A 24,457-nucleotide genomic window follows, 5' to 3' on the forward strand; every position below is an offset into this window, starting at 1 on the left:
CCTGAAATAAATACCACGGATTCGTGAGCAAAATCTTTTTTACCCGCTATAACTATTACCCATCACTTATGGGATATTTTTGTTCGTTGAAGGAAATTTTGTTTTCTCAATTTCCAATTTTTTTCGTTGCATACCTGTTGACAACAACAACAAAAACTTCTCCTTCTTTTCACGTTAAACACGTAAGTTACATGCCAATTAGGGTGGAAAGGTATATGCAATTATCTCGATAAAAATTAGTCGAGTATTTAAAGAAAATTTGTTAAATGACTCGGTGTTAAATGTCCAATGTATATAAAGAAGGTAGAATAGAGATAAAGGAGAAATAAGAGAGGAAGTTAGCAAAATGAGCCTTAAAATATGAGGATGATGGTATAGGAGTCGTTCTATATGCACAACGCAATCGATCTCAACGAGTATTACGGCCCTCTTATCTCATCTTTGGAACCCGTTTAAGACTCGTTTCGGCACCTCAGTTCTCGCGATTGCGTCGGCTTCAATTATCCATGCTCTCCTTCCGAGAATGGACACATCTACCCTCAAATTTACGGCTCCTTAGGATTTCTTGCCATTTCGTGTCCATTCTTCAAAAGTATTTTTCTCCGGCTCGTTGAGAGAAGAGAAAAAAGAAAAAAAAAAAAAAAAAGAAGAAAAATAAAAGGCAAGAAACGAAAGAAACAGATGGGCTTCTAAATACTAATATCACAACGTTGGTTTCTAACGAAAGAGTTGTACCTTTGTTTTTGCTTTTTTCTTTTCACACAAAAAAACAAATTATCCTTTGCTGTTGTAGCTGTTAACCGTTCGGTACGATCAATCAATCCGATAGATAGATAGATAGATCGATCGATCGATCGATCGATCAATCAAATCAAATCAATCGGATCAAATTAGTTGATAGAAATTTCCGATAAATAAATTCAAAACCGAAGCTAAATATGATATTCATATATATATATATATTAATACGTATTGACGGAGTTTAACGATTACGAATGGTTCGTTCTCTTGTACCTATGAGTTATCAAGATCGTGCGTGATTCGAATTTGAAAGATCCGTGACTTTGGCGCGTTCATTTGGAACGAATTGCGTGGCTAACTCGTAGCTAGACGTTAAGCGTAGATAAAAATCGTGTAAGTACTTAACACCTGCCGAGTTCACCGAGGTTTTTCGATATAAGTATAGAGGCACGGTGATGATGTTAGATTCCCCTTGAGGAATTCATGTTTAGCTACCGGCTCGGTAGAACTCGAGATGAGGAAGAGAGAGAGAGAAAGAGAGAGAGAGAGAGAAAAAACAGATAAATAAGGTATTTCCATATGAAAAAAGAAGAAGAAGAAGAAGGGATGCTTTAAGTTCACGAGGCACGTTATAAACCCACCGGATGTATTCGAAAGCATCGATATACGTCGTAAGCTAACTCTATACGTCGAAGCTTACTCGACTACTCAAGTTCAGACATTAACGCGTACGTGTCCGCCATTAAAGTTTACGCGAGTTGAATAACATTTCTTTCGTGAACACTTTTAATCCCGACACCACTTGTCTCCGGTTCTTCTTTTCAGCTTTTACAACATTTCTTTATCTTCTTCTTTTATATTACCTGTAACGTACATAAATTCGATGATTTTTTATCGACGCAAATACGCGCGCACACACACACACACACACCTTCTTTGCATCGATGCGTAAACTAAACTCGTTAAATTGTCATACTTTATAATCATTTCTTTTTCTCTTGCTGTTATTCGAGTCCTTTGTTTCTTCTTTTTCTATTTGTTTATTTTCTTATTATTGTATAATAAATTTTCTCTTTCCCCCCACCCCCACCCCCACTCCCTATTTCTTCTCTGTCTGTCTATTTTTTTTTCCTATTTACCTTTCTTTCTCTCTCCCTCTCTCTTTCTCTTTCACTCAGACAGGTCCATTAAAATGCAGGATACAATTCTACCCCGATCTTCCCGACCGTGGTCAGCACGAAAATATTTGGACACGCGTAGAAATTTTAATTCTACCTAGCAGTCCGACCGTTACGTACTGTACAAAGTGTCGCGTTATGAATATTCACAAAGTATTGCTACTGTTTTAGATTATGTGATGGTAGTGTGGTGGTAGTGGTGGTGGTTTGCGGTGGTGGTGGTGGTAGTGGTGGTGGTGGTAGTGGTGGTGGTGGTTGGTGGTGGTGGTAAGCTGGGAACAAAATACATGCATGTTTACATTGTTCTACTCGTTCGTTTCTTTCCGATAATTACGGACAATGTCTGTGAGTTAAGTCTCGATACGATGAGAATGCAAAATGATTGACGAACATCGACGAACGTATTTCCTATCGTATCGTTCTATTATGAAAGACCACACACGTTGTGTATGTCTGTGTCAATGTGTATATGTATATGTGTATGAGTGAGTGAGTGAGTTTGTATTATACACATATATGTATGAGAAGATCGATAAATCGATAACCGATATCTCTTTGTAATATCGAATGATCATTGCAGATAACTAACTACTCAAACTAATCTAACGAATACGTGCGCGCATGTGCGTCAGGGTCGCGATATAATCATAAAGGGGCAAACCTATAAATGAACGTCGTCGTTCTTGTATACCGGTCATCGTTGAATCAATTATATATTTTTTCACGATTAACACGTCGATTTTTCTAATACTAATTCATAGTTTTGATGTATTACATTAACCTATAAAGATTGAGAAAATAATTTACAATATATTATAATAATATAAGTTATAATACGGTTATTAAAAATGTAAATTTAATCAAAAATAAAAAAGAAAAATCAAACAAATGTAACACTTTCGATGCATTCAATAACATATGCGCTTCTTTATGCATTCCGTATGGTCAACCATAAACACCTTAGCAGGTTGCATGCATTGTCAATGACGATGATGATAATAATCGATCGGTTCGGCACGCGAACTCTGTATCGAAGCAGTATGTAACTCTCGTACGTGAGGAAGCCTTTTAATACCTAACGAAATCGTGTAACTCGCATCAAAGAAATCGATCGCATCGAGTACAAAAGAATACTTGACATTCTATAGAATTTATCACGTATTTATCATTCAGCAAGTTCAAGAATTCATACATATATTATGCTGATTATTCTTTCGTTATACGATTAATCGATCAATTGCGAAAAAAAAGAAAATATATAATAACATTCGATATTTCTTTTTCGAATATATTTTTTCAATGGGAAATATATTTACGAAATTTATTATAGAATATAAGTTAAAGAATGATTACATACGAATAGGATTATTTTTAACAAAAATACGATCAATTTGTTCGTAATAAGCAAATTATTTCCGTGCTCGAAGGTACATCTACGGATATAAGTATTTACGTATTCATATATATAAATACATGTGCGTGCGATCGAGTACTCATATATATAACATATGTACATAACCATATTCATATATATATTTATATGTATGTATAATCCTCACATACAGTGGAACGTCCAAGTGAGCGACTTTATTAATTATCATTCTCGATCGAAATCTAAAAAAAAGATACACATACAGAAAAAAAGAAAAGAGAAGAAACAAAAGGAAACAAGAGCGGATACATCGTGCTGGCTTCGATTCGCGTCGACGTAAATTAACGTGTCAGGTACTCGTCCTGCCTCCTCCTTTCTTCCTTCCTCCTGCCCTTCGCGAAACTGCAGATTAAAATCGAAGATGACCGTATCGATGTAATTCTCCAATGGGATAAAACATTCAGGTAGCGAGATCACGTTGATCGTCTTATTGCTCGAGTGAGAAATTGTAAAAGGGCCATCATTATTAATATCCGATACCAAAATTACTTATACACATATACTTCGTTTTTTTTCTTTTGCTAAGGGAACAAAAGCACACAGAGTTATTTTATCCGTACGAAAAAGACGTAATGTGTTTATTTCTTTTTTTTTTTTTTTTTATTTTCTTTCATTCTCGATCTGATTAATCTCGTTGTTATTCGATAATTTGTCAAAGTTTCTTGTTGAAAAAAAAAAAATTAAAGTAATTACTAGGATATTTAATTACTAGGATGAAAGAGAGATAATTGTATATATCGATTCGATTATATTATTATATAGATCATTTTCTTTTTGTTACGTATTTTTAAAGAGGTCGTTGACATTAAGATTCAATAATGAAGAACGTACTACACATACGTAAATAGACATATACATTTACATTAGATGCATACACATTGTAAATAAGTCAAGAGTGAAATTGTGCGTGGTTTATATATATATATACCATCGAGAAATTTCGTTGGCAAAGTGCTTCGTTAAATCTCCATCTGTAACGAAGTAAAAAAAATGAAAAAAGAAAAGAAAAAAAAATAACCCACATTGTTAAATAAAAGTCTCATTGTCCATTTTACACTCTCGTCGTCCACCACGTCCTCGTTGCAAATACGAAAAGAAAGACTTTATAATACGTACAATGGGCGACAGGTTTCACGTGGTTTTCACAGTTTCTCGATAAATTTGAATTTCTATGTAAAGAAATAAAGTAAAGTGTGGCAAATTTCACGCCGAGGGAAAAAAAAAGAAGAAAAAAGATAATAAGTTGATTTTTCACGGACGAATTAGGATGGACAATCGTTCGAAAGAATTGCGTTCGTGCTTTTTTTTGTTCTTTTTCCATACGTCAGTTAGACTTTACAATATAACTATTTCAGATTGCAAGACTCTCTTCTCGTTGTTTTCCCTCTCGGTCTCGGTTTGTAAAGGAAGAAGAAAAAGTTTTAAAAATTAAAGGAAAAAAAAAAATAAAACGACAAAAAAAAAAGGAAAAAGAAAAAAGAAAAAGAAGAAGAAGTAAGTAAGTAAGTAACAAGGAGTGAAAGAAAGAGACAGGCTAATTCGTGAAACGGTGTCGGGAGGCATCATAGAAAGAGACTCGAAGAAGAAGAAGAAGAAGAAGAGTCACGCCCTCCTCGTTACCCCCCTCCACCTCTCTCCACTACCCCGGTTTTTCCTTTTGGCGATAATATCTCGGCAAATACCAAGCCATGGAACCCTTTAGTCGCGGTCCAGGCTGCCGCCTGTTCGCGTAATGCCCTAAAATTAAACAACCCACGGCGCCGAGGGCAAAGACGACCACCATACTCTCTCTTTCTCTTTCTTTCTTTCTCTTTCTCTCTCTCTCTCTTTCTATCTCAGTCTCTGGCTCTGTCTCTCTTGGTCTCTCTTTCTTTTCAACTCCTTTTCTCCCTTTTTCTTTACCTCCACCTTAAAGAAGTAGAACCTATCATGACTTTACCTCATCTTACCTCATTCTTCCTTCCTCGTATCTTATCATTATCATCTTTCTAACATTCAATATTATTTAAAATCCTATACTAGGAATTTCAATTGAACGGTAAGATTTCTATTGGATAGAATAAAGGGAAAGAACATTTTACACAGAGTTCCAGTTTGCACACCTGGCTGACTGGCTGGTTGGTTGGCTGGTTGGCTGGCTGGTTGGCTGGCTGGCTGGCTGGCAGGTCGTCATACGACTCCGAGTCATTATCTCAACACATATTCTATGGAAGAACAATGATATTAACCGTTATATTGTAACAAAAGGAAAAAATGTTAGAAATTGTTAAGAAATATTTTCTCTATCGTCAAAAGCTTTTTAACAGAGATTGTCTGTGTGTCTATTATTTTCTTCTTCGGGTTAGTTAAATCATCACTTTTGAGTATGTATTTTATTCACAATTAGTTGCGTAGGACGAATTCTATCTATTTCAATAAATATCTATTATGTATGCGCGGAGGATGAAACTTATGAAAAAGTGATAAAACGAAGTGCAAAAGTGTTGTACATTAAATAGATTAAAACATATTATCGTACCACCGGTATCGAATGGAATTTTTATAGCTCGTAAACGTCTTTCTTCCAATTGCGAAACAATTCGATAGTAGTTTCTATTTAACGACAATTGGACATGATCGTGCATTAAAAAAAAAAGAAAAAAACTTAAACAGACCCATCATAGCATCTGCTGAAATATCTTTAGAGAACTATCGTTGTTAAGGAACTAAAAGATTCACACCCTAACCTTTAAGATTAAATCTCCGACGCGTATTGTCATTCTAGTCCTGATACCTGATACGAATAGAGGGATCTTCTTCTTATTCTTAGTGTGCCTGTCCCGTGGGATCCGTTTTCTCGAAATGTCATCAAATCTTACCTTGCCAACTCATCCTTCTTAAAAGGACACTTAAAAGAAACCAAATGAAATGATTCCTAATTTTGTAACTCTCATGGATAAATTATCTAATCCACACCAGCCATGAAACTTTGTCTAATTTGAAAAAAAAATTATATAAAGAATATATCAATTAAAGAACAATAAAGAAATAAAACTAACTAAAAAAAAACATTCCAATTTTGCTTGACAATATTTTCTCGAAGTATCGTATATATACGATCGCGGTCCCGTTTTATCTTATTCCTTATTTTTTTTTTTACTTTATATCTCTCTACGGTTAATATTCACGACGTTTAAACTGCTTCCCCATTAACTTTATTTCGCGTTTACTTCGACAAAATGAGTAGGCCGATGGAATAAAGGCAAAAGATTTTATGTCCTCCGCGGAACTGATCCTTTTACATAAGTTGCATACGCGTGTATTAGTTTACTGTATCGTTGTATAAAGCCTTCGGGGGAGGGTTAGCGGTGTGGGAGGGGGGGAAGGGGGAAGAGACACACCAGGTACGCGTCATGGAGTTAACGGCTTACCGGAACAAACCAGAGGTGATAAATCAGAATCATTAGAGAATTGGCCGCGCCTTTCACGATTCCTAGTCGCTTCTTGCATCCGTCGCGAGATTTACGTCCCTCATAAAAATCTATATCGCATCTCTTGTAACCCTCTCTTTCTCTTGCTTTCTTTTTTTCTCTCTCTTTCATCTGTTACTACACCACCACCTCTTCCTATCTTTTTCTTTCTCATTCGGCCCGCGTATTCCTTTAACTATCTCTCTCTCTCTCTCTCATGATTTTCTATTTCTTTTTGTCGGTTGGCGGTCAACCCCCTGATTCTTTTTTGTCTTTTTTTTTCTTTTTATTGTTTCTTTTTTATACCCTACCAAATGTGAAATTACCTAACAGGTAATCGGAATGGGGAACGTCTTCTTCTTCTTCTACTACATCTTTCGGCAAGTTAGTTCTCACCTTTAACGTCAAGACTAATTTCTTCTCCTACATTGACAAGGGAAAAAAGAATAAAGACTGAACCAAAAAAAAGAAATAACTTCCTCTCTCTGTCTCTCTCTGTCTCTCTAATATTTTGAGAGAAAATTTACAAAGTGGAGTTTAATTATGATGATCCTCGGAGTAATGTTAAAACTTTGATCGAATATACAATTTTTCATTGAGAAATGAGAATATATGGATCTTTTAATTGGAAAGTGTTGAAAGTTTATTTTCTGTTGTTTCGAGAAAATTAAAGTTTTGTATATTTGTCAATGAAAATATATAGGTTAATTATGTCAAGTTTGGCAATCGTATATAACATAATACACAATTAATCAATATGTAATTTAATTATATAAATTTCTTTTAGGCTAGGCGAATTTAATTAAAAATAATATACATGTATTTACGGGTTGCAAATGTACTTAAACCATTTTCAAAATATATTTGTCCATATATAGAACGTATGTAAATTGTACATAAATTGGAACAATACATTTTTCAATATATCGTTCAAAGTAGTATTACATACCGAAACGACGCGAGAAGATTTCGTTCGTTCGTTCGTTCGTTCGTTTGTAGGGGACGTCTCGACGTTAGTTCCATAAAAGTTGTGGAACAAGAAGGAGTAGCAATTTCCATACAACGCGTCTGGCATATAACGTTTCTCTTTGTAAAAAGGTAAAGCGTGTACACTGCGATGAATTGAAATCGAGAAGAAATCCGAGAAAAAAATAAAAAAGAGAAAAGCCACCCTTTTTTTTTTATTCTCGTTTGTAAATACGTACTATGTTAATACGCGCATGAACGTGTGAACGTTATTTTGTTTTTTTTTGTTTTTTTAACGCACCTATATCTATTTAAATATATTATATACGTATATAACATATATTTTTTTTATATCTTTTTCAAGCACAAAGAACATGCGTGAACGTTTCGATCGATAAATTTTATTTAAGATTCGCGCGTATCGACAATTTTCTCTCGCAAAAAAAAATCCTCTTCAAATGAACACAATGGAAAGGATAAAACAAAATATATATTGTCAAACAACAAACAATAATTCAATTTTATTCCCACGTAGTAGGTTTATCGACGTCGATCATGTGAAAATTCTTTACCGGTTACTAATACTAACGTAAGTACATATACAGTATTCTCACTCACGATTTTTCTTACTTTTTCTTCTTTTTCTTTTTTTCTTTTTTTTGTTGTTGTTTCTCTTTCTTCTTCTTCCTCTTCATTTTCTTCTTCTTCATTCCTCTCGTTGTTTCTTTTTCTTCGGATGACCGGGCTGCTACCGTGACGCCTTTTTTCGGAAGGTCCCGTGTTCTCACGAAGAAAGTTTAACCACGCGAAGGTTGGTGGTCGAAAAAGAAGAAAAGAAGAAAAAAAGAAGAAGAAGAAGAAGGTACCACCAATGGGTATATATGGTTCCGTTCGATTCCATTCCCCGGTTCATATTTACTTTCTAAGCACGAACATAAATTAGTAGTACGTGCCACGCGTGTAACGAATACTCCTCGGATGCCGATTGAAAAGATTAGAAGGACAGACAGACAGACAGACAGACAGATAGGACAAACGAAAAGAGATAGAGACGAGAATAAAATGAGATGAAAGTAAAAAAAAAAAATTATGGCGATAACGTGGAACGTAGTCTACGATTTTTCTCGATAATACATACTTTTCTACAAATAAAAATGAAACATTTATTTTGTCATCGCGATCAAAATTATAAATAATATTTTTAAAAATAAATTCCAATCATTTGTATTATATAAAATAATAATAAACATATATCAGTGATGTGTTCCTGTTCATATAAAAAATGTATAATATAATAATAATTTATTATACACTAAATGTGTGTGTTAATTAAATATAAATGAACAAATTGTTATAATAACATAATATATTGTTCCCGTTATATGTTCACAAAAAAAAAAAGACAAAAAACAAGAAATTAATTCATATTTTTATACGAAGTCTTATGTTTATTCTGTTAGATCGAAATTCTAAATGTTCAAGTGTTCCAATTGAAACGCATCACCCTGTATATAGTTTGTACCGAAAAACAGGGTGCGCCATCGCAAATTAACGACGTTTAATACCACCGTGTGCACGGATGTAATAGCACAGTGGTGATCCCTTCTTGCTATTCCCTTCTTCTTTGATAAATAAGTTTCCTTTCGATACGCTATTCGTCTCGCGCACGCGCGCATCCTAGCAATTCTCCTGATTTACGATCCATGAAGAGTTCCACCAAGACAAACTTGTCTTATTTTTTTTTTTGTTTTTTGATTCTTTTCCTAAGTATTCCTTATTTTTTTTGGATCGTTTCTCGCATCCACCCCTTTGGCGTGACCAGCAAACTTACATCTGCGAATCAATTGTTGTTTGATTTATACACTTTCCTTTTCTTTTTCGAATATAACAAATAAAATGATTAACACTGAATGAACTATCGACATTTTTGTGTACACTTATTCTTATCATGAAAAAAAAAATCATACATCTTAATATAGAATGAGATTTTAACCGATTAGATGGATGAACAAAAATTTAGAAACTAATGGTATACATTTTTTGTTCGTTTCCGTCATAATTCTTTTTTTTTTTTTTTTCTTTTTTTACAAATTTACAGATTACGCGGATGTTAAGTTTAGCGTTGAAAATATTTATTCGAAATATTTCTAATTATCGTAGAGTTTCGAAAATTCAATCATTCTCGAGAAGGAGGGGAAAGAAAAAAGAAAAAAAAAACGAAAGAAAGAAAGAAAAAGTCCAATCGAGAATCGAGTTTAACCGTTAGAAAGCAGAGTACTTTAGTCGTAGAAAACCGTACTTATAGTTTAAGAATCTTCTAACGATGTCGGTACGAGAAGCCACTCAATCATGTTCAAATCACAAATGGGGAACCACTATGGTAAACATTATTTAAATCGAGAATTTATTTCAATCTAGATATATCCAAATGAGAAAATTGTTATTAAAAATAAATTTTTCTTAATTATCCTACGAATAAAAATATCACATCTATGATAATAAAATTGTATTTATTTAATCGAGTAAAAAAAAAAAAAAAATGAACACATACATATGCACAAAAATTCGAGTCACGAACAATCGATTTCTTTTCAAAATCGATTACGTTGTATACCCACCGATCGGGATAAATAATAATTTGTAGGAATAGAAAAAGTAAAGAAGATGAACGGCAAGAGGAAGTTTTTTTTGTCGCTCGTACGAGCGAATCAATTTGATCGACATGATCTTTGTGATATCGTATACACTACCACGAATCTTTGGCATAATCCTATAAGATGTTAGCTAGCCTCCTCCCTGCCCCCTTTCGTAGAAAAAAAATTCGATCTGTCGATCTTCGAAAAGATTCTATCTAATCCGTTTAAACGATCCCCGGGTTTAGCTTTCGAACGGTGCATTAATCCTTGATGCACCGGCGCACGTTTTGATGTTGTGAGAAGATGTGTATACGTGTATATACACATACTATACAATGAGTTGACATACACACAAACGATTAAAGAGATATTATGCTTGATAGAACCTTCCTACTAAAAACGATGTTAGAAGGTTACGGTATTTCCGAAGGATGAAAGAATTTCAAATCGACCTTTCACGCTTCTTCTTCTTCTTAATATAATGCGAATATTATTATATAAATTCTTCTCTGTTATAAGATATTTAAAATAGTATAATAAAGTATCGTATTTAATGTACTTTCGAAAACAAAAATTATGAAGCAATTCAATTTTCAAAAAAATTCAATTTACAATTATATTTTTCATTGATCTTTCTTGTAAGATAATAATACAAAAAATATAAAGATATTACTACTAATTATTTGATCCAAAAATAACGTTATTAATATTATATTAAATATTATGATATTATATAAAGTATCGATTAAAAGTATCAAAAAAAAGAAAAAAGAAAAAAGAAGTCATTCGATGATTTAAAAAATGATCTCGAAAGTATCCATAGTGACGCTATATTATGATCTCGAATATGTTTCTGATTTATATATGTCCTAAAGTATATGAGAGAGAAAGAGAGAGATAGGATATAAAAGACAGCAGAAGCGTCATGTTATCGACGGTGGTTCTAGTCGAGTCATTTATTTGGTTTAATTTGAGATCTCAACGACGGGCACGTCATCGTAGATCGGAGATCACTAAGGCCGATCATTGTCGGGGATCACGGCGCCTACTCCGATCGGTAGGCGTTCACCGATAACGAAAGAGACCTACGTTATGTTACAAAAGAAAGAAAGAAAGAAAGCAAGAGAAGAAGAAGAAGAAGAAGAAGAAGAAGAAGAAGAAGGAGAAAAAATAGGGGGTATGGGAAGGTTTCAAAACGCAGCCGCATACGTAATGGTCCCCGTAGGAAAAAAAGATTTCCGGAGATGGAGTCTCTCAGCCGGAGACAGGTGAATGTTTGACATTCCTCTCGTGGCCTCCGCTTTCGACGCCCTAGCCGCACCCGATCATCGCCTTCTGTTTTCTCGATTCTTCTTTTCCTCCTCCTTCTCCTTCTCCTCCTCCTCCTCCTCCTTTTCCTCGATCGAAACGCGACGCAACATTTTCTTTCGTCTCACATAGGAGAACGCAAAACTCGTTTTCATTATTATTTCCTTTCCTTTTTCTTCCAATTTTTTCTATACTTTTTATTAGGGTCGACAATCAAAAGTGTTCGTGCGTTTTTCTTTTTGATATTATTTTAATATTTCCAAAGTAAAAACATTTACAAAAACAATTCTCCACCATTGTGCAGTTTCATAATAAAGTTTTAACACAATGAACGGCACGAATTTTTGGTTTATTTATCAATTTACTTGAAATTGATCACTTTCCAATCATCATTGTATTATTTTCTTTCAAGAATTGAATAATTTCAAGAATTTGTTTATTATCAGTTGAGTTATGTGTCAAAAATCATATCGTTATTGTATGTATATGCATTATTATTATTATTATTATATTGGAACGTAAAGAATGTTATATCTTGAAAAATGACGAGAGTTAGTGTTTTAAATTTGATTAATAAATAGGGTAAAGATAATCTCGTATCGGTAAGTGTCCATTCCAAGCGATAAAAGTGGACATCGAAATTTAATTAAACGCCCTTTTGACGATAGGATTCTTCCCACTAAAGTAAATCTACATATAGGATTTATAGAAAGTTCCGAGTTGTGCGGTAGTTAAATCGAGTAAACCTATGCGTTGACTTGGACAAATAAAATTCGAGAAAATTAATGATTTCGAATGACTAAGAACATTTTCTTTTTTTTTTTTTTTTTTTCTATGGTTTACGAAGTAGTAGCAGCAAACGATTAGAAAAAATGATTTTAATTCAGATGAATTAAGATATGTTTGAGGGGCAACAAAATATTGTCAGGAGAAAGACGATGACTCTTAATCATTTTTGTGAGAGAGTATAAACGTGTAGACCATCACTAACTACGACTACTACTAACATCACCATGTTATATAGGAGAATATTCAAAACGGAGACAATTTATTTTGAATTTGCTGGGTAAGACCCGAGGTCCCCTTTTTGAGACACGTGCATTCTTAGTCGAATACTGGGCCCTGTACCATTGCTCGTTGGCCGTAAAATAATATTGTCAGACTAAATTCTTCTTCCACCTTCGCTTATATCATTCCCTCTTGCCGCGCAACCAACGTGAAACAAGACAAACTATTTCGAGAACTTAGCTTTTAAATTTCTTTTATTTATTTATCCGAAGCGCAGCACGATCATCGAATGAATGTTAACTGTTATTATAGCGACATTTTCCTTTTCAGACATTTTGTCATCGTCACCTTTCGTAGAATTACAAACGAGAAAAGAATCTCGCCCCTATATTATTTGTCTCTTTTCAAATGGTAAAACACACCATTTAGTCGAATAGATTTTTCTTCAAATTCAATTATCGAAACGTTATATAAATCATTGTTAATTTTCCATGGGAAAAAAAATACATGAAATCTAGTCAGGATTAAGAAGAATCTTAATTAATTCCACGCGTTTTACGAATTCGATTTAAGGGCAGTAGAAATGGTGATAAAAAAAAAGTAGAGCAAGGATAAATCCATGACGTGTGGGTGCTGTTAAGGGGATCCTACGTAAGGCCAGGAATATGAGCGAAAGTTTTGCATGAATCAAAAGTGTCTCGACTCATTGTATCGCGGCTTTAGGATAATCAGTTGGCATAGTAAGCTATTGTTAAGGAGGAACTCTTTACAAAAGTCTCATCGACCTTCTTTCGTGGCATTGCAAAGGGACTTAACGCCATTGTAAGACCACCCCGAAAAGAAGAAGAAGAATAAAAGAAGATTCGTACATAGCCAAGGCTACTTCAGAGCAAGTACAAGCAACAAGAACTAGCTCGCTTTTGTTGTAAGACACTACTTCGCAATTACAATTCGTAACACGCGTCTACCTCGTGTTGCCTCTGCAAACATCACTAAAACTTTGCGTGTGGTCGAAAACACGAATCCTCTCGTACGAGCTTACGAGTTGAAGGATCCTCGAAATGAGTAACGGGGATTCCTCGAGACTTCTCCTTTTTTTAATTATGTTGCGAATCTCTCTCTTAGAGAGGCCATCTTCTCGAGTATCTTAATTTAAAATACATACTTTAACGAATCGATGCTTTGCTCCTATTTTCATATTTGGCATTCTATTCAAAGACGAGAACTACGATGATTCTCTCTCGCGTCAATTATAATTTATTTATAATATCATTCTATTTGAATAAGTAAAGTGATCTCAAACAAAATAGATCTGTATCTATTGTAAAAAAAAATTTATTCTATAAATAGCAACAGTAGCTCGCAAAGAAACCGATTCGAAAATGATCTTCTCGAGTCCATTAGCAGAGAAATTTGGACTTCTGACATGAGACGCGGGTCGAGCTCGAGCAAACAAGGACGTCGGCAAAAATCAAAGGCTGATTCTTCGTCTGATATTGGCCTGTCGCGTCGCTTTGGTTCGTTCAACAGACTAGACGAGATCTGCAAGCTCACGCCCTTGAAAATCCTTTCGAATGGCGGCGGCCCTGGTGATGAACCTTCCTCTTCTTCTTCTTCTGCTGTTATTCTGCTATGGGTCTCTTTCCTTTGCCGTACCGTGTTGTTGTAACACATTTCGTACCGCAAGCAAACAGAGTTCCTCGGTTTGTCTGGTAATTGCTGGAAACACCAAGCGAGTGTTTGCAGTGTCATCGAGGTTTGGTCACACCTCGGACTACGAACACTTCCCAAAGCTCCTTTTCTTCACCTCACTGCTGCTAATGTGTATCTTACGTTCTTATAAAAGCGACTACGTTGAAAGCTCTCCCACTTTGTCGCTACTTCGATTATGTTTTTAATGCTTTTCCACTCGCGCTACAACTGGTTCTCTTCCGAAGATTGCATTTTAAACAAGGAATGTTTCAAAATTTCATCTGATAAAATGATATATATAGGATGTTTTTGCTGTGTCTCTAATGTTCCAAAGATTGTGTTAGCCATTACAGAGAATCTTGTAGATTATAATATAATATATTACTTAGAACACAGCTTCTTGCATAATAATTAAAAGATTAATTGTAAGACTACTATCTGTAATCTAATTTTTTCATCTGATCAAATTACATTGCACGCATCGCATTAGTGCTACCATCTATGCGAATGTAAGTAAACCATGGTTTACCATGAGACCCAGTTGGTACAAAGAAGTAATCAAATATTTACTCACAATTACTTTTAAACGTGTATGATTCTAGAAGCTGAATTTAAAAATAATTCGCAGAAATAAATCCCCATAGAAATTGTTTACAAAAACTTAAGTCTAATTAAATATTCAGTTTATGTACAAGTTTAACAGTTAAAAAATATTAATTTTTCCTAAATGATACAAAGTTCTTCGAATTCATATTATGCATTAATTCAAAAAACAAATTAATTTTCTTGCAACTGTTCAGCTTCCATTTCGTTGTCAGATTCATGCATTTCAATATCCTCTTCTGCTGTCTCTTCCAATTTCTTTCTTTCCTTAAGTCCAGCAGCTGGTGATCTTATCAAAGATAGATCACGTTGTACTTCCTTAATATCCCTTTCTCGTTCCAATGTACGACCCTTGCGCAAACGTTGCATAATATGCAAATTCGATCTCCTTTGTTTGATGTTTTCGACTTTCTTTATAGCTTCCACAGTCTTTGTCCATAATTCTCTATTGTATTTAACTGGGATATTTCTTCTCTTCTCAAATTCGAATGACGGATCTATTGCCAATTCTTTACCAACTGTCTTCCTATATGCTTTGGTCCACTTAACCTTTCTTGGATTCTTTTTCTTTTTGAATGCCGCGTGACATTTCGACCGGCAAAATCTAAAAATCTACAAATTTTAATAATTAATAAATTGTTTAACAAAAGTTTCTCACACAATAATATCAATATCAATATCAATATAGAAACACGTGACATAACCTCAAAAATTGGTTAAATCCAATTCTATCGACCATTTCACTCGAAATTTGTTAGAAAAATAAAATAATAAATTTATAAATTACTTACTTTACAATCGTTTCTAACAAATTGAATTCCATGTCCCGGAAATATCCGAGAAGAGCAAAAATAACACGTTTCAATACGCATCTTGCACAGTAACAATAATAGAAAGATTGCATAGAAATGCGTAACGTGTTTCGTTATAACACCTGGTGTGAAGTCGACGAATTAATTCAATACTTTCACCGAAGGTAACTTCAATGCAATTTCATTTGAGAATATAAATATTAGTTCTATAAAAAAGGCAGTCTTTTATTAAAATGTATATAATATAACTAAAAAAAAATAATATTACTTAATATATTTTATTTTCATATAATTAAATCATCAATTTGAACTTACTTCCGGTTTTTGCTTTCAAAAAATTATAACCCTTACAAATATTGCGAGAAAGAAAGAAAATATTAATTTTACTAGTGTCCTGTTTCTGGCGAATCGTTGAAAAAATCTAATATTTATTAATATCATTATTGAAAATGATTCAGAATAATTTTAATAATGATAAAAATGAAATTAAACATGAAAAAAATGAAAGTGTGAACGTTCTCGAAAGGAATTCCGTTGTATATAAAGATTTATCTTTTACCTTGACGCAAGAAGTCAGTAATTATTCAAAACAATATTCGAACGTTTATGTTGCTAGACTTAAAGAACTTGGAGAAGTTTTGACAGCAAATGTCAACGCAAAATGGAGTAAAATATAAATGATATTTTTGAAAAGATTTTGTCAGATATCTAAGCAACCAAAAAGTAATATGTATTTTATTTTGTTTATTAGAAGACGTCAGGATTGCAAAATTAGCTGATTTAGATGCTATTGCGGGAAATACTTGTGCTATAATTGGAACAATATATAAACATCAGCAATGGAAACCATCAATTTTGAGAGAGGTTGGCGAACACAACAGATTGACATTACAACCTGAAAAATCTGATTATTGTTCTGAAAACGATCAAGTATTCTTAGAAGATGAAGAGCTACGCATTAGATTAGTTGGTAATTTAATTAATCTTGAAAGCGTCGTTACTGGTTTAATATGTGCTGTATTAGGAAATGAAGGCAAAGATGGTACATTTACTGTAAGTTCAAATACTTTTAAAAATAGTATTGTATTTTATTAGTGTTGAAATCCTTTCTTTTATATATTCCTTTATATAGGTAAAGGATTGGTGTTACCCAGGCTGCGCACCACAGACTCATCTAACTGTAAACTCAAATTCAAGTGGAAAGATCGTTCTAATATCTGGATTAAATTTTATTAAAAATTCAGATGACATAGCAGTAGGATTATTATGTGAATGGATCTGTGGAATGGCTGGTGATATAACAGCTCAGAAAGAGGAAGCATCCATTGTACGCCTTATTATAGCAGGTAATATAAATTATATATTTATATATACTTTTGACTTATCGCAATAAATGGAATGTTACATTAATTAACATGCTATTATTTTAGGCAATAGTATTAGCAATAGCAAAAAAATATATGAACGTTTGAACATGTCGGCATTAAAAATAGAAGAGCAAAAACATACAACAGATACTGTAACTGCGACACAAAAATTAGATACTTTTCTTTCCAATATTGCAAAATGCTGCGGTGTTACTTTAATGCCGGGCCAACATGATCCGTGTAATAGGCTGTTACCACAAAAACCGCTTCATCCTTGCATGTTACCAAAGTCATGCAGGTATTATTTAATTAGAATATAATGAGAGATAAATGATTAAATGATATTCTCAAAATTGATTCAAATATATTTCCTTTTAGACTTGCAAGTTTTCAAGGTGGTTCTAATCCATGGGTCAGCCAAATTGGTAATCGTATGATAATGGGTTCAAGTGGTGAATCTATTGAAGATATTATGAAAGCTTCTGGTTCTAAAGATATGTCTCCATTACAATGGCTAGAAAAAACTCTTATTTGGAGACATTTATGTCCAACTGGACCAGACACATTACCATCTTACCCATATAATGAAAAAGATTTATTCATAATAAAACAATGTCCTGATATATATTTCACAGGGAATGCCAATAAATACGAAACTAAATTGTTTAAAGGTATTTATTGTTTTCTTACGTTGTTATTAAAAGTTAAAATCAATTATTAATTCTCCTTTTATTTACAGGTGAAAAAAATCAAGTTGTCAGACTAGTTTGTATTCCACAATTCTCAACATCTCATGCAGCTGTTATAATAGATTTGGAAAGTCTTGATGTAGAACTGATTCATTTTGGAATAGAATAAATACGATTTTTCTATTTTTTTTTTTCATGCATATTATCTACCATTGTTGAACACAATTTTGTATATATATCTAATTTATATATTTTGGTAAAAATTTTATAAATAAAAATATTGAAAAATTTTACAATGATTGTAACTCTTTCCGCATATGTCGGTAAATCATTGACAAAACTACTTCGTAGATATGTCGGTAATTCATTGATAAATTATTACGTAGATACATAAATAATTTATTATTTAATTGTATGCATGTATATATATATATATATATATATGTTTTTTTATGCATTAATTTTTCTCGTTATTTTATCTACATTATAAAAATAATTTAAATCGTCTTTTTTAATTCACCACAAAACGTACCTAAGAATATATACGCGATAAGAAAAATCAACGATCACGTATATCGATTACAAGACGCTAATTAAATATGTCAATTATAGCACGTTGCGCTTCTACAAAAGCAACCACACTGTGCGTAGGTTTTACAGTCCGATATTATCGGTTGTTCTTTTCTGATGTGATATATACGTTTAACTTATTATTTAACGTTAAGAACATGCGGAATTATATTTTGATATCATTTATGGTTCTGATATTATCGTTATTTTATCATTATCAATTTAGTAAACCAATCAGTATCATCGAAACTCCAAATAGTTATTATGATTATATAGTCGGTGAGTAAGTGAAATTTTCGATATTATTTTAAAAGAGAAAACAACTTGTTTTTTTTTTTTATAATAGTAAATTTAATATCACAATATAAAAATATTCACGCGAATATTTTTTGTTAAATCAAATAAATAAATCCCATATGAAAAGTTGCATCAGGAAATAGAATGATGCAATTTGTCATGTTGTTTATTAACAATTTTATATAAACATAATATTAATAAAAAATATATATTAACCATCTTAACAATCGTAAACCCTATATAATAAATAAAACTTCGATTATCCACGTTGTTAGTTAAATTCTTTGATTTGCAAAGTTGGAGCTGGTACGACTGGTTGCGTGATAGCATCGCGTCTATCGGATTTAACAAATAACACGGTACTGCTCGTGGAAGCGGGTGGTTATTTCAATTGGATGTCGGTGATGCCGTTGATGGCCCCGTTGATGCAAGGAAGCAGCTTAGATTGGGCTTATAAAACAGAGACCCAGAAGTTCTCGTCGTTGGGACTTTGGAGTCACGTAACACTACTTTCTCTCTATTCGCATTTACATATATACATTTTCTAGAGGATTTAGATTATTATTTTTACATTTAATTAAATTAAAATATACATGTTACGGTTAATATAGATAATCCGAGCATTGTACAGAAGTGTGTCTAAAAAGTTTTCGTCAATTTAAAATATATGCTCTAGTTATAGTTATATTTAGAACATGAGGGATAAGGGGAAGGGAAAAAAATCTCAAGATATTATAAGTGAAACAAACCACGACAGATATAAGTTCACACGGTCACGAAATGATCTTTACTTTCGGTAATGTGCACGCACACGTACACGCCTTTTCTCAGCCATCTTACTGTAAGAACTTCATCTTCCAAACTTCCACGTAATAAGGGTAGAAGAAGGTAACAGTAGTTATAGTTTATATGTTTTGAAACAAGAAATAAGGGAGAGAACGTTCCCTCTTTCCTATACACTTGCCTCTCCTCTTAGCAAAACTCTGTCGTAATCTTGACAAAATCTGAGGGGAGAAACGTTTACTGAAACACATTTTAAAGATTAATTTTTATACCATGATTCTGTACATTGACCATATAACATATACATATATCGATTATTCATTATGTTTGATGATATAATTATTATCGCAGAAACAATCATGGCCAAGAGGTAAAGGATTAGGTGGTAGCGGTCAAATAAATTATCTCGTCCATTCTTTTGGGAGGTCAGATGATTACAAAACTTGGCCTAAGGGATGGTCCTATAGTGATTTAATACCGTATCTTAAAAAAGTCACGGAAACCATGAGCGTGACTACCGTTTCATCGGACGAGCCATTAGTTGTGGCCTTCATGGAGTCTGAACTTTCGATCGGATCTAATGACGCCACGTTCCAAAAGGCCAGTTATACCGCCAAAAAAGGAAATCGATGGAGTACCTATCACGCATATTTACTAAATTCTTTGAATCGAGACAATCTTCACGTATTGATGAACACTCTGGTTACCAAGGTAAAATTTCATTAAATCATTAACAAATGTTTTAAATTAAAAATCCGGTTTCTTATTTTTCTTTTCTTTTCTTTTCTTTTCAGATATCGTTTAACGATACCAAAATAGTCGGCGTCGAAGTACTTTACAACAATGCTTCACGTGGAAAAATAAATGCGAGAAAAGAAGTTATTCTTTGTGCCGGTACCGTAAATACCGTTCAGTTACTTATGCTTTCTGGTATAGGACCAAGACAAGATCTCAGCAAATATGGGGTATTAATAAAATCTAATATAATCAATAAAACAGATTGATATACAATTTTGATAAAAATAATGAATTTTTGTCTAGATACGTACCGTGAGCAATCTCCCAGAAGTCGGCAAGAATCTTTTCGATCATTTGAATATACCGATATACGTTAATTTGAAAGCACCCGTTAGTTTGACATTAAAAAAGATGCAATCGATTCAAGAAATGGCAAAGTACTTTATATTTGGAACCGGTAATTAAAGTATAAATTCATAGATAATTTTTGTTCGTCCAACGGTTATAATCTTTATTGTGTTTTATTTGATTTTTGTATGCAATAAGGATCACTTTCGACGAATCGTGTTTTGGCAACTGCACGCGTTAACAATAGCGGTATTATTCTATTCGGATTGGGTTCAACCGATGAGAAATTATTGAAGGACATTGCTAATTATCAAACCGAGACTTTCAGATCGCTTTTTCCTGCATACAATGACACCGGACACGAGGGTTTCCTATATCTCGCTACTTGTTTGCAACCAAAAAGTCGTGGAAATATTACATTGAGATCGCGCAGTATTTTTGATCAACCCAAAATCGATCCGGCATATCTTCAACACGACGATGACGTTTATTGCACTCATAATGGTTAATATACGACGATAAATTATTTCAAAAAATAGATGAATAAATGAATAAATTTAATTGTTAACACACCGGATATATAAAACAATTATTATATTTTATATTTTTTTGCAGCCATCAATCTGGCAGTGGAAACTTTAAATTCGAGGAAGTTTCGTGAGTTTGGTGCACGCGTTCATCTTCCCGATTTTGAGGAATGCCGACATTTCAGACAAGATTATAGTGATCATGAATATTCGGAATGCGTTATGAGAATAGGTGGGGTAACCAGTCATCATCCTTGTGGTAGTTGCAGAATGGGCGGCGACAATAAAGCGGTGGTCGATGAAAAATTAAGGTGAAACGAATATTATTTTCATATGTAAAGAAATTAAAAAAGAAAAAAAAAATAGTTGTCAACTGCAATACGGAATGCTACAAAAAAAAAGTTACTCTAATATATATTACTTTTTCTTTTATCTTAGAGTAAGAGGAGTAAACGGTTTACGAATAATGGATGCAAGTATATTGCCTTCGCCAATTTCTGGTACACCAAATTCCGTTTTGATAGCAATGGCGGAACGGGCCTCCGATTTGATTTCTGAAAAAACAAACGATTAAAAAAAAAGTCGTCGTTGTCTGAATTAAAAATATCTCTTAAGGTGCTCCCCATTCCGACTCATGGATCTCTCCTCAATGGAACTAAAAAGAACAAACAAACAAATAAACAAAAAACCAAGGAAAGGAAAAAACATGGAGGATATAATCGAAATGGGATAAATTTTAAAAAAAGGCTGCTCCAACTCTCTTGACTTTCATGTTTTTTGTAATTTATAATTAATGGTAATTTTTTTTTTTCTTGTTTTACAGTAATCGAACAATTATTAATAGTTTAATTAAATTTCGATTAATTTTTATACAAACAAAAAGGATTTTTGAGTTACACTCAACGACGAAAAACTAACCTTTGCCCCCTTTTTTGCTCTCTCTTTCTCTCTCTCTCTCTTTCTCTCTTTCTATTTCACTCTATATCTCTATCTTTCTTTCACGGATGTGGGCGGGGTGGTAGCTTGGGGTAATAAACGAAGGAAAAGAAAATTGGTACTTCGTATTTCTTCGCGTCTTGAGAGGGAAGAAAGATTTCCTTTTTTTTTTTCTTTATCTTTCACTCCAATATTCTAGTTTGCAAAAGATGTTTTGGCAGAGCTTCGACGTACATGTTTTTATTTTCATCCACTTTTTCTCTCTCTCTCTCTCTTTTTTATCGCTCACTCTCATAATCTTATAATTCATTCTCAAACACACTTGTAACTTTAACAGACAGAACAACTCAAATTGAACTTTCTTTTCTTTGTTTTTTTTTTTTCTTTTTTTTTTTTTTTTTTTTTTTTAGCGTAATAATAAAAACGCAATTACTATTCTCTTAAACGTACACATTTTCTACTTCGACAACTTTTTCTTTCATGTTTCCATGCACACGCGTATACACACAAATACACACACACACGCAGATGCAGAAATTACATCAGGTTTCTGTCTCCTCGTATAAATAAAATATGTTTAATCATAACGCGAAGCTCACTTGCCCTGACATTTTTCGAAGAACTCGATCGAATTCTTTTTTCATATTATGATTTCCTTGTTTCCGAGCACCCCTTTTCTTCCCTTATTCTCAACTCACCCCCGCCCACCGCCCTTCCCTTCCCTTCCCTCTCTCTTTCTCTCTCTCTCTCTCTACCGAAGATGTTTGCGTGTACAGAAAATCCTTTGAAAGAATTATACAGGGCGGTCACGATCGCGTAGCTTTTTCACCAATGGAAACGTCACGTCGATACTACTATCCCATTTTATTATTCTCTTCCCTATTTTGTTTTTTTTTTTTGTTAACGGAAGCAGCACCCCGATCCACCCTACACAACCCTAATCAAACGTGAATCTCTCTCTCTCTCTTTCTTTCTTTCTTTCTTTACTCTCATTTTCAATAATCGTAACGTAAACTTAATCTTTCAACTTAAAAACAAAATTGGTAACCACGTATTTTTCTCTGACAAAAAACACTCAACCCCCCCCCCCCCTACACTCCCCACGACGCATCTTCTTCGGTTTTCTTTCGGAAGAAAAAAGATAAAGAGTGAGTGAGATAGAGATAGATAAATAGATAAATAGAGATAGAACTACTAGAGATATTACAACATCGTTTTATCGATCTCTATGTGCATAAACATATATATATATATATATATATACGTTTCTCTCTCTCTCTCTCTCTCTCTCTCTCTCTCTCTCTCTCTCTCTCTCTCTTTCTTCCTCTTTCTCTCTCTTTCTTTTTCTTCCACTCTTTTTCTTTATTATCCATCTCTTTTTTCTCTATTGCGTTTTTTACATTAAACGCACGAAATAGGAAGGAAATTAAAAACGGAAGAAGGAAGATAAAAAAAAAAGAAGAAAGAGGGGAAGAAGAAGAAGAAGAAGAAGAAGAAGAATAAGAAGAATAAGAACAAGAACAAGAGAAAATATTTAAAAAATAATAACGCACCGATATATTGCCGGCAATTCTAATCCAGATTAAAAATTACATCGAAATCGAAATAAACGACATAGTATTTATTTTTTTTCCCTCCGATATTGATTAATTCGAAGAACATCGATTTGATTTAAGAAAAAAAAAAGAAAAAAGAACGACGTCCATCTTGTGCAAGATAAACGCGCTTTTCTTTCTTTCTTTTTTTTTTTTCTTTCTTTTTTTCTTTCTTCTTATATTTATATAATTCTTCTCCCGTTTTGTAATTTGTAAATCTTTCTTATTCGTCGTCTCGAAGCGAATAATAATAATAATAAACTTTGTACGTTTTGCGAAAATCGAACGACGAATAAATCTCATACATATATATATATATATATCTATATATGTATATATTATATAGATTCATTTTTTGAAATTTTTCTTCGTCGTTAAAAAAAGCCGCTTCGAAACGATCTAGTATGTAATTAATAATGACGTATATGTTGTGTTTCTCATTTATTTCCTGTGTTCATTCGTGGTGCTCTCTGTATTATATTTTTTTATAATACGCGAGTGTGCGGATATTTTCTCTAACGCGAAGAACAATTATTCACAATTCCTCTCCCCCCCCCTCCCCAACCCGTTCGTTTACGGCGGGGAAAAAAGTTTGAAATTTGCGCTCGTATATCTCTTTTGTTTTTATATCGTCGGTTTTTTTGTTTTTTTATTTTGTTTCTCGTCGGTCGATTTCCTCTTTATTATTATTATTTTTTTTTTCCCCATTTACTTTTGTTTTCTTATACCTTTTTGTATCGCTCTTCTTTGATTCTTTGTAATTATACTTATTATTGTTATTA

The 24,457-nt window shown here is 33.3% G+C and overlaps 3 protein-coding genes across 3 annotated transcripts; 2 read left to right on the top strand and 1 right to left on the bottom strand.

Moving 5' to 3' along the window:
- Nucleotides 1-13,421: 13,421 nt before the first annotated feature.
- LOC106784062 (probable ribosome biogenesis protein RLP24) lies at nt 13,422-15,948 on the bottom strand. The gene is made up of 2 exons (XM_014743176.1): nt 15,805-15,948; nt 13,422-15,625 (listed from the first exon to the last, which is right to left on the bottom strand). The coding sequence occupies exons 1-2, from the start codon at nt 15,883-15,885 to the stop codon at nt 15,188-15,190; spliced, it is 519 nt and encodes a 172-aa protein (XP_014598662.1). The 5' UTR covers nt 15,886-15,948; the 3' UTR covers nt 13,422-15,187.
- Nucleotides 15,949-16,180: 232 nt separating this feature from the next.
- LOC106784061 (DNA polymerase delta small subunit-like) lies at nt 16,181-18,159 on the top strand. The gene is made up of 6 exons (XM_014743175.1): nt 16,181-16,491; nt 16,577-16,878; nt 16,958-17,171; nt 17,256-17,490; nt 17,571-17,863; nt 17,932-18,159. The coding sequence occupies exons 1-6, from the start codon at nt 16,275-16,277 to the stop codon at nt 18,048-18,050; spliced, it is 1,380 nt and encodes a 459-aa protein (XP_014598661.1). The 5' UTR covers nt 16,181-16,274; the 3' UTR covers nt 18,051-18,159.
- A 313-nt stretch (nt 18,160-18,472) lies between these two features.
- On the top strand, nt 18,473-22,214 carry LOC106784072 (neither inactivation nor afterpotential protein G). Its single transcript, XM_014743190.1, has 8 exons — nt 18,473-18,730; nt 19,046-19,248; nt 19,883-20,242; nt 20,326-20,496; nt 20,573-20,726; nt 20,816-21,121; nt 21,233-21,455; nt 21,583-22,214. The coding sequence occupies exons 1-8, from the start codon at nt 18,481-18,483 to the stop codon at nt 21,716-21,718; spliced, it is 1,803 nt and encodes a 600-aa protein (XP_014598676.1). The 5' UTR covers nt 18,473-18,480; the 3' UTR covers nt 21,719-22,214.
- The last annotated feature ends 2,243 nt before the right edge of the window (nt 22,215-24,457 follow it).

This window comes from Polistes canadensis, unplaced genomic scaffold (assembly GCF_001313835.1).
Source record: "Polistes canadensis isolate GaletaPanama2010 unplaced genomic scaffold, ASM131383v1 scaffold_29, whole genome shotgun sequence".
NCBI classification, from domain to species: Eukaryota; Metazoa; Arthropoda; class Insecta; order Hymenoptera; family Vespidae; genus Polistes; species Polistes canadensis.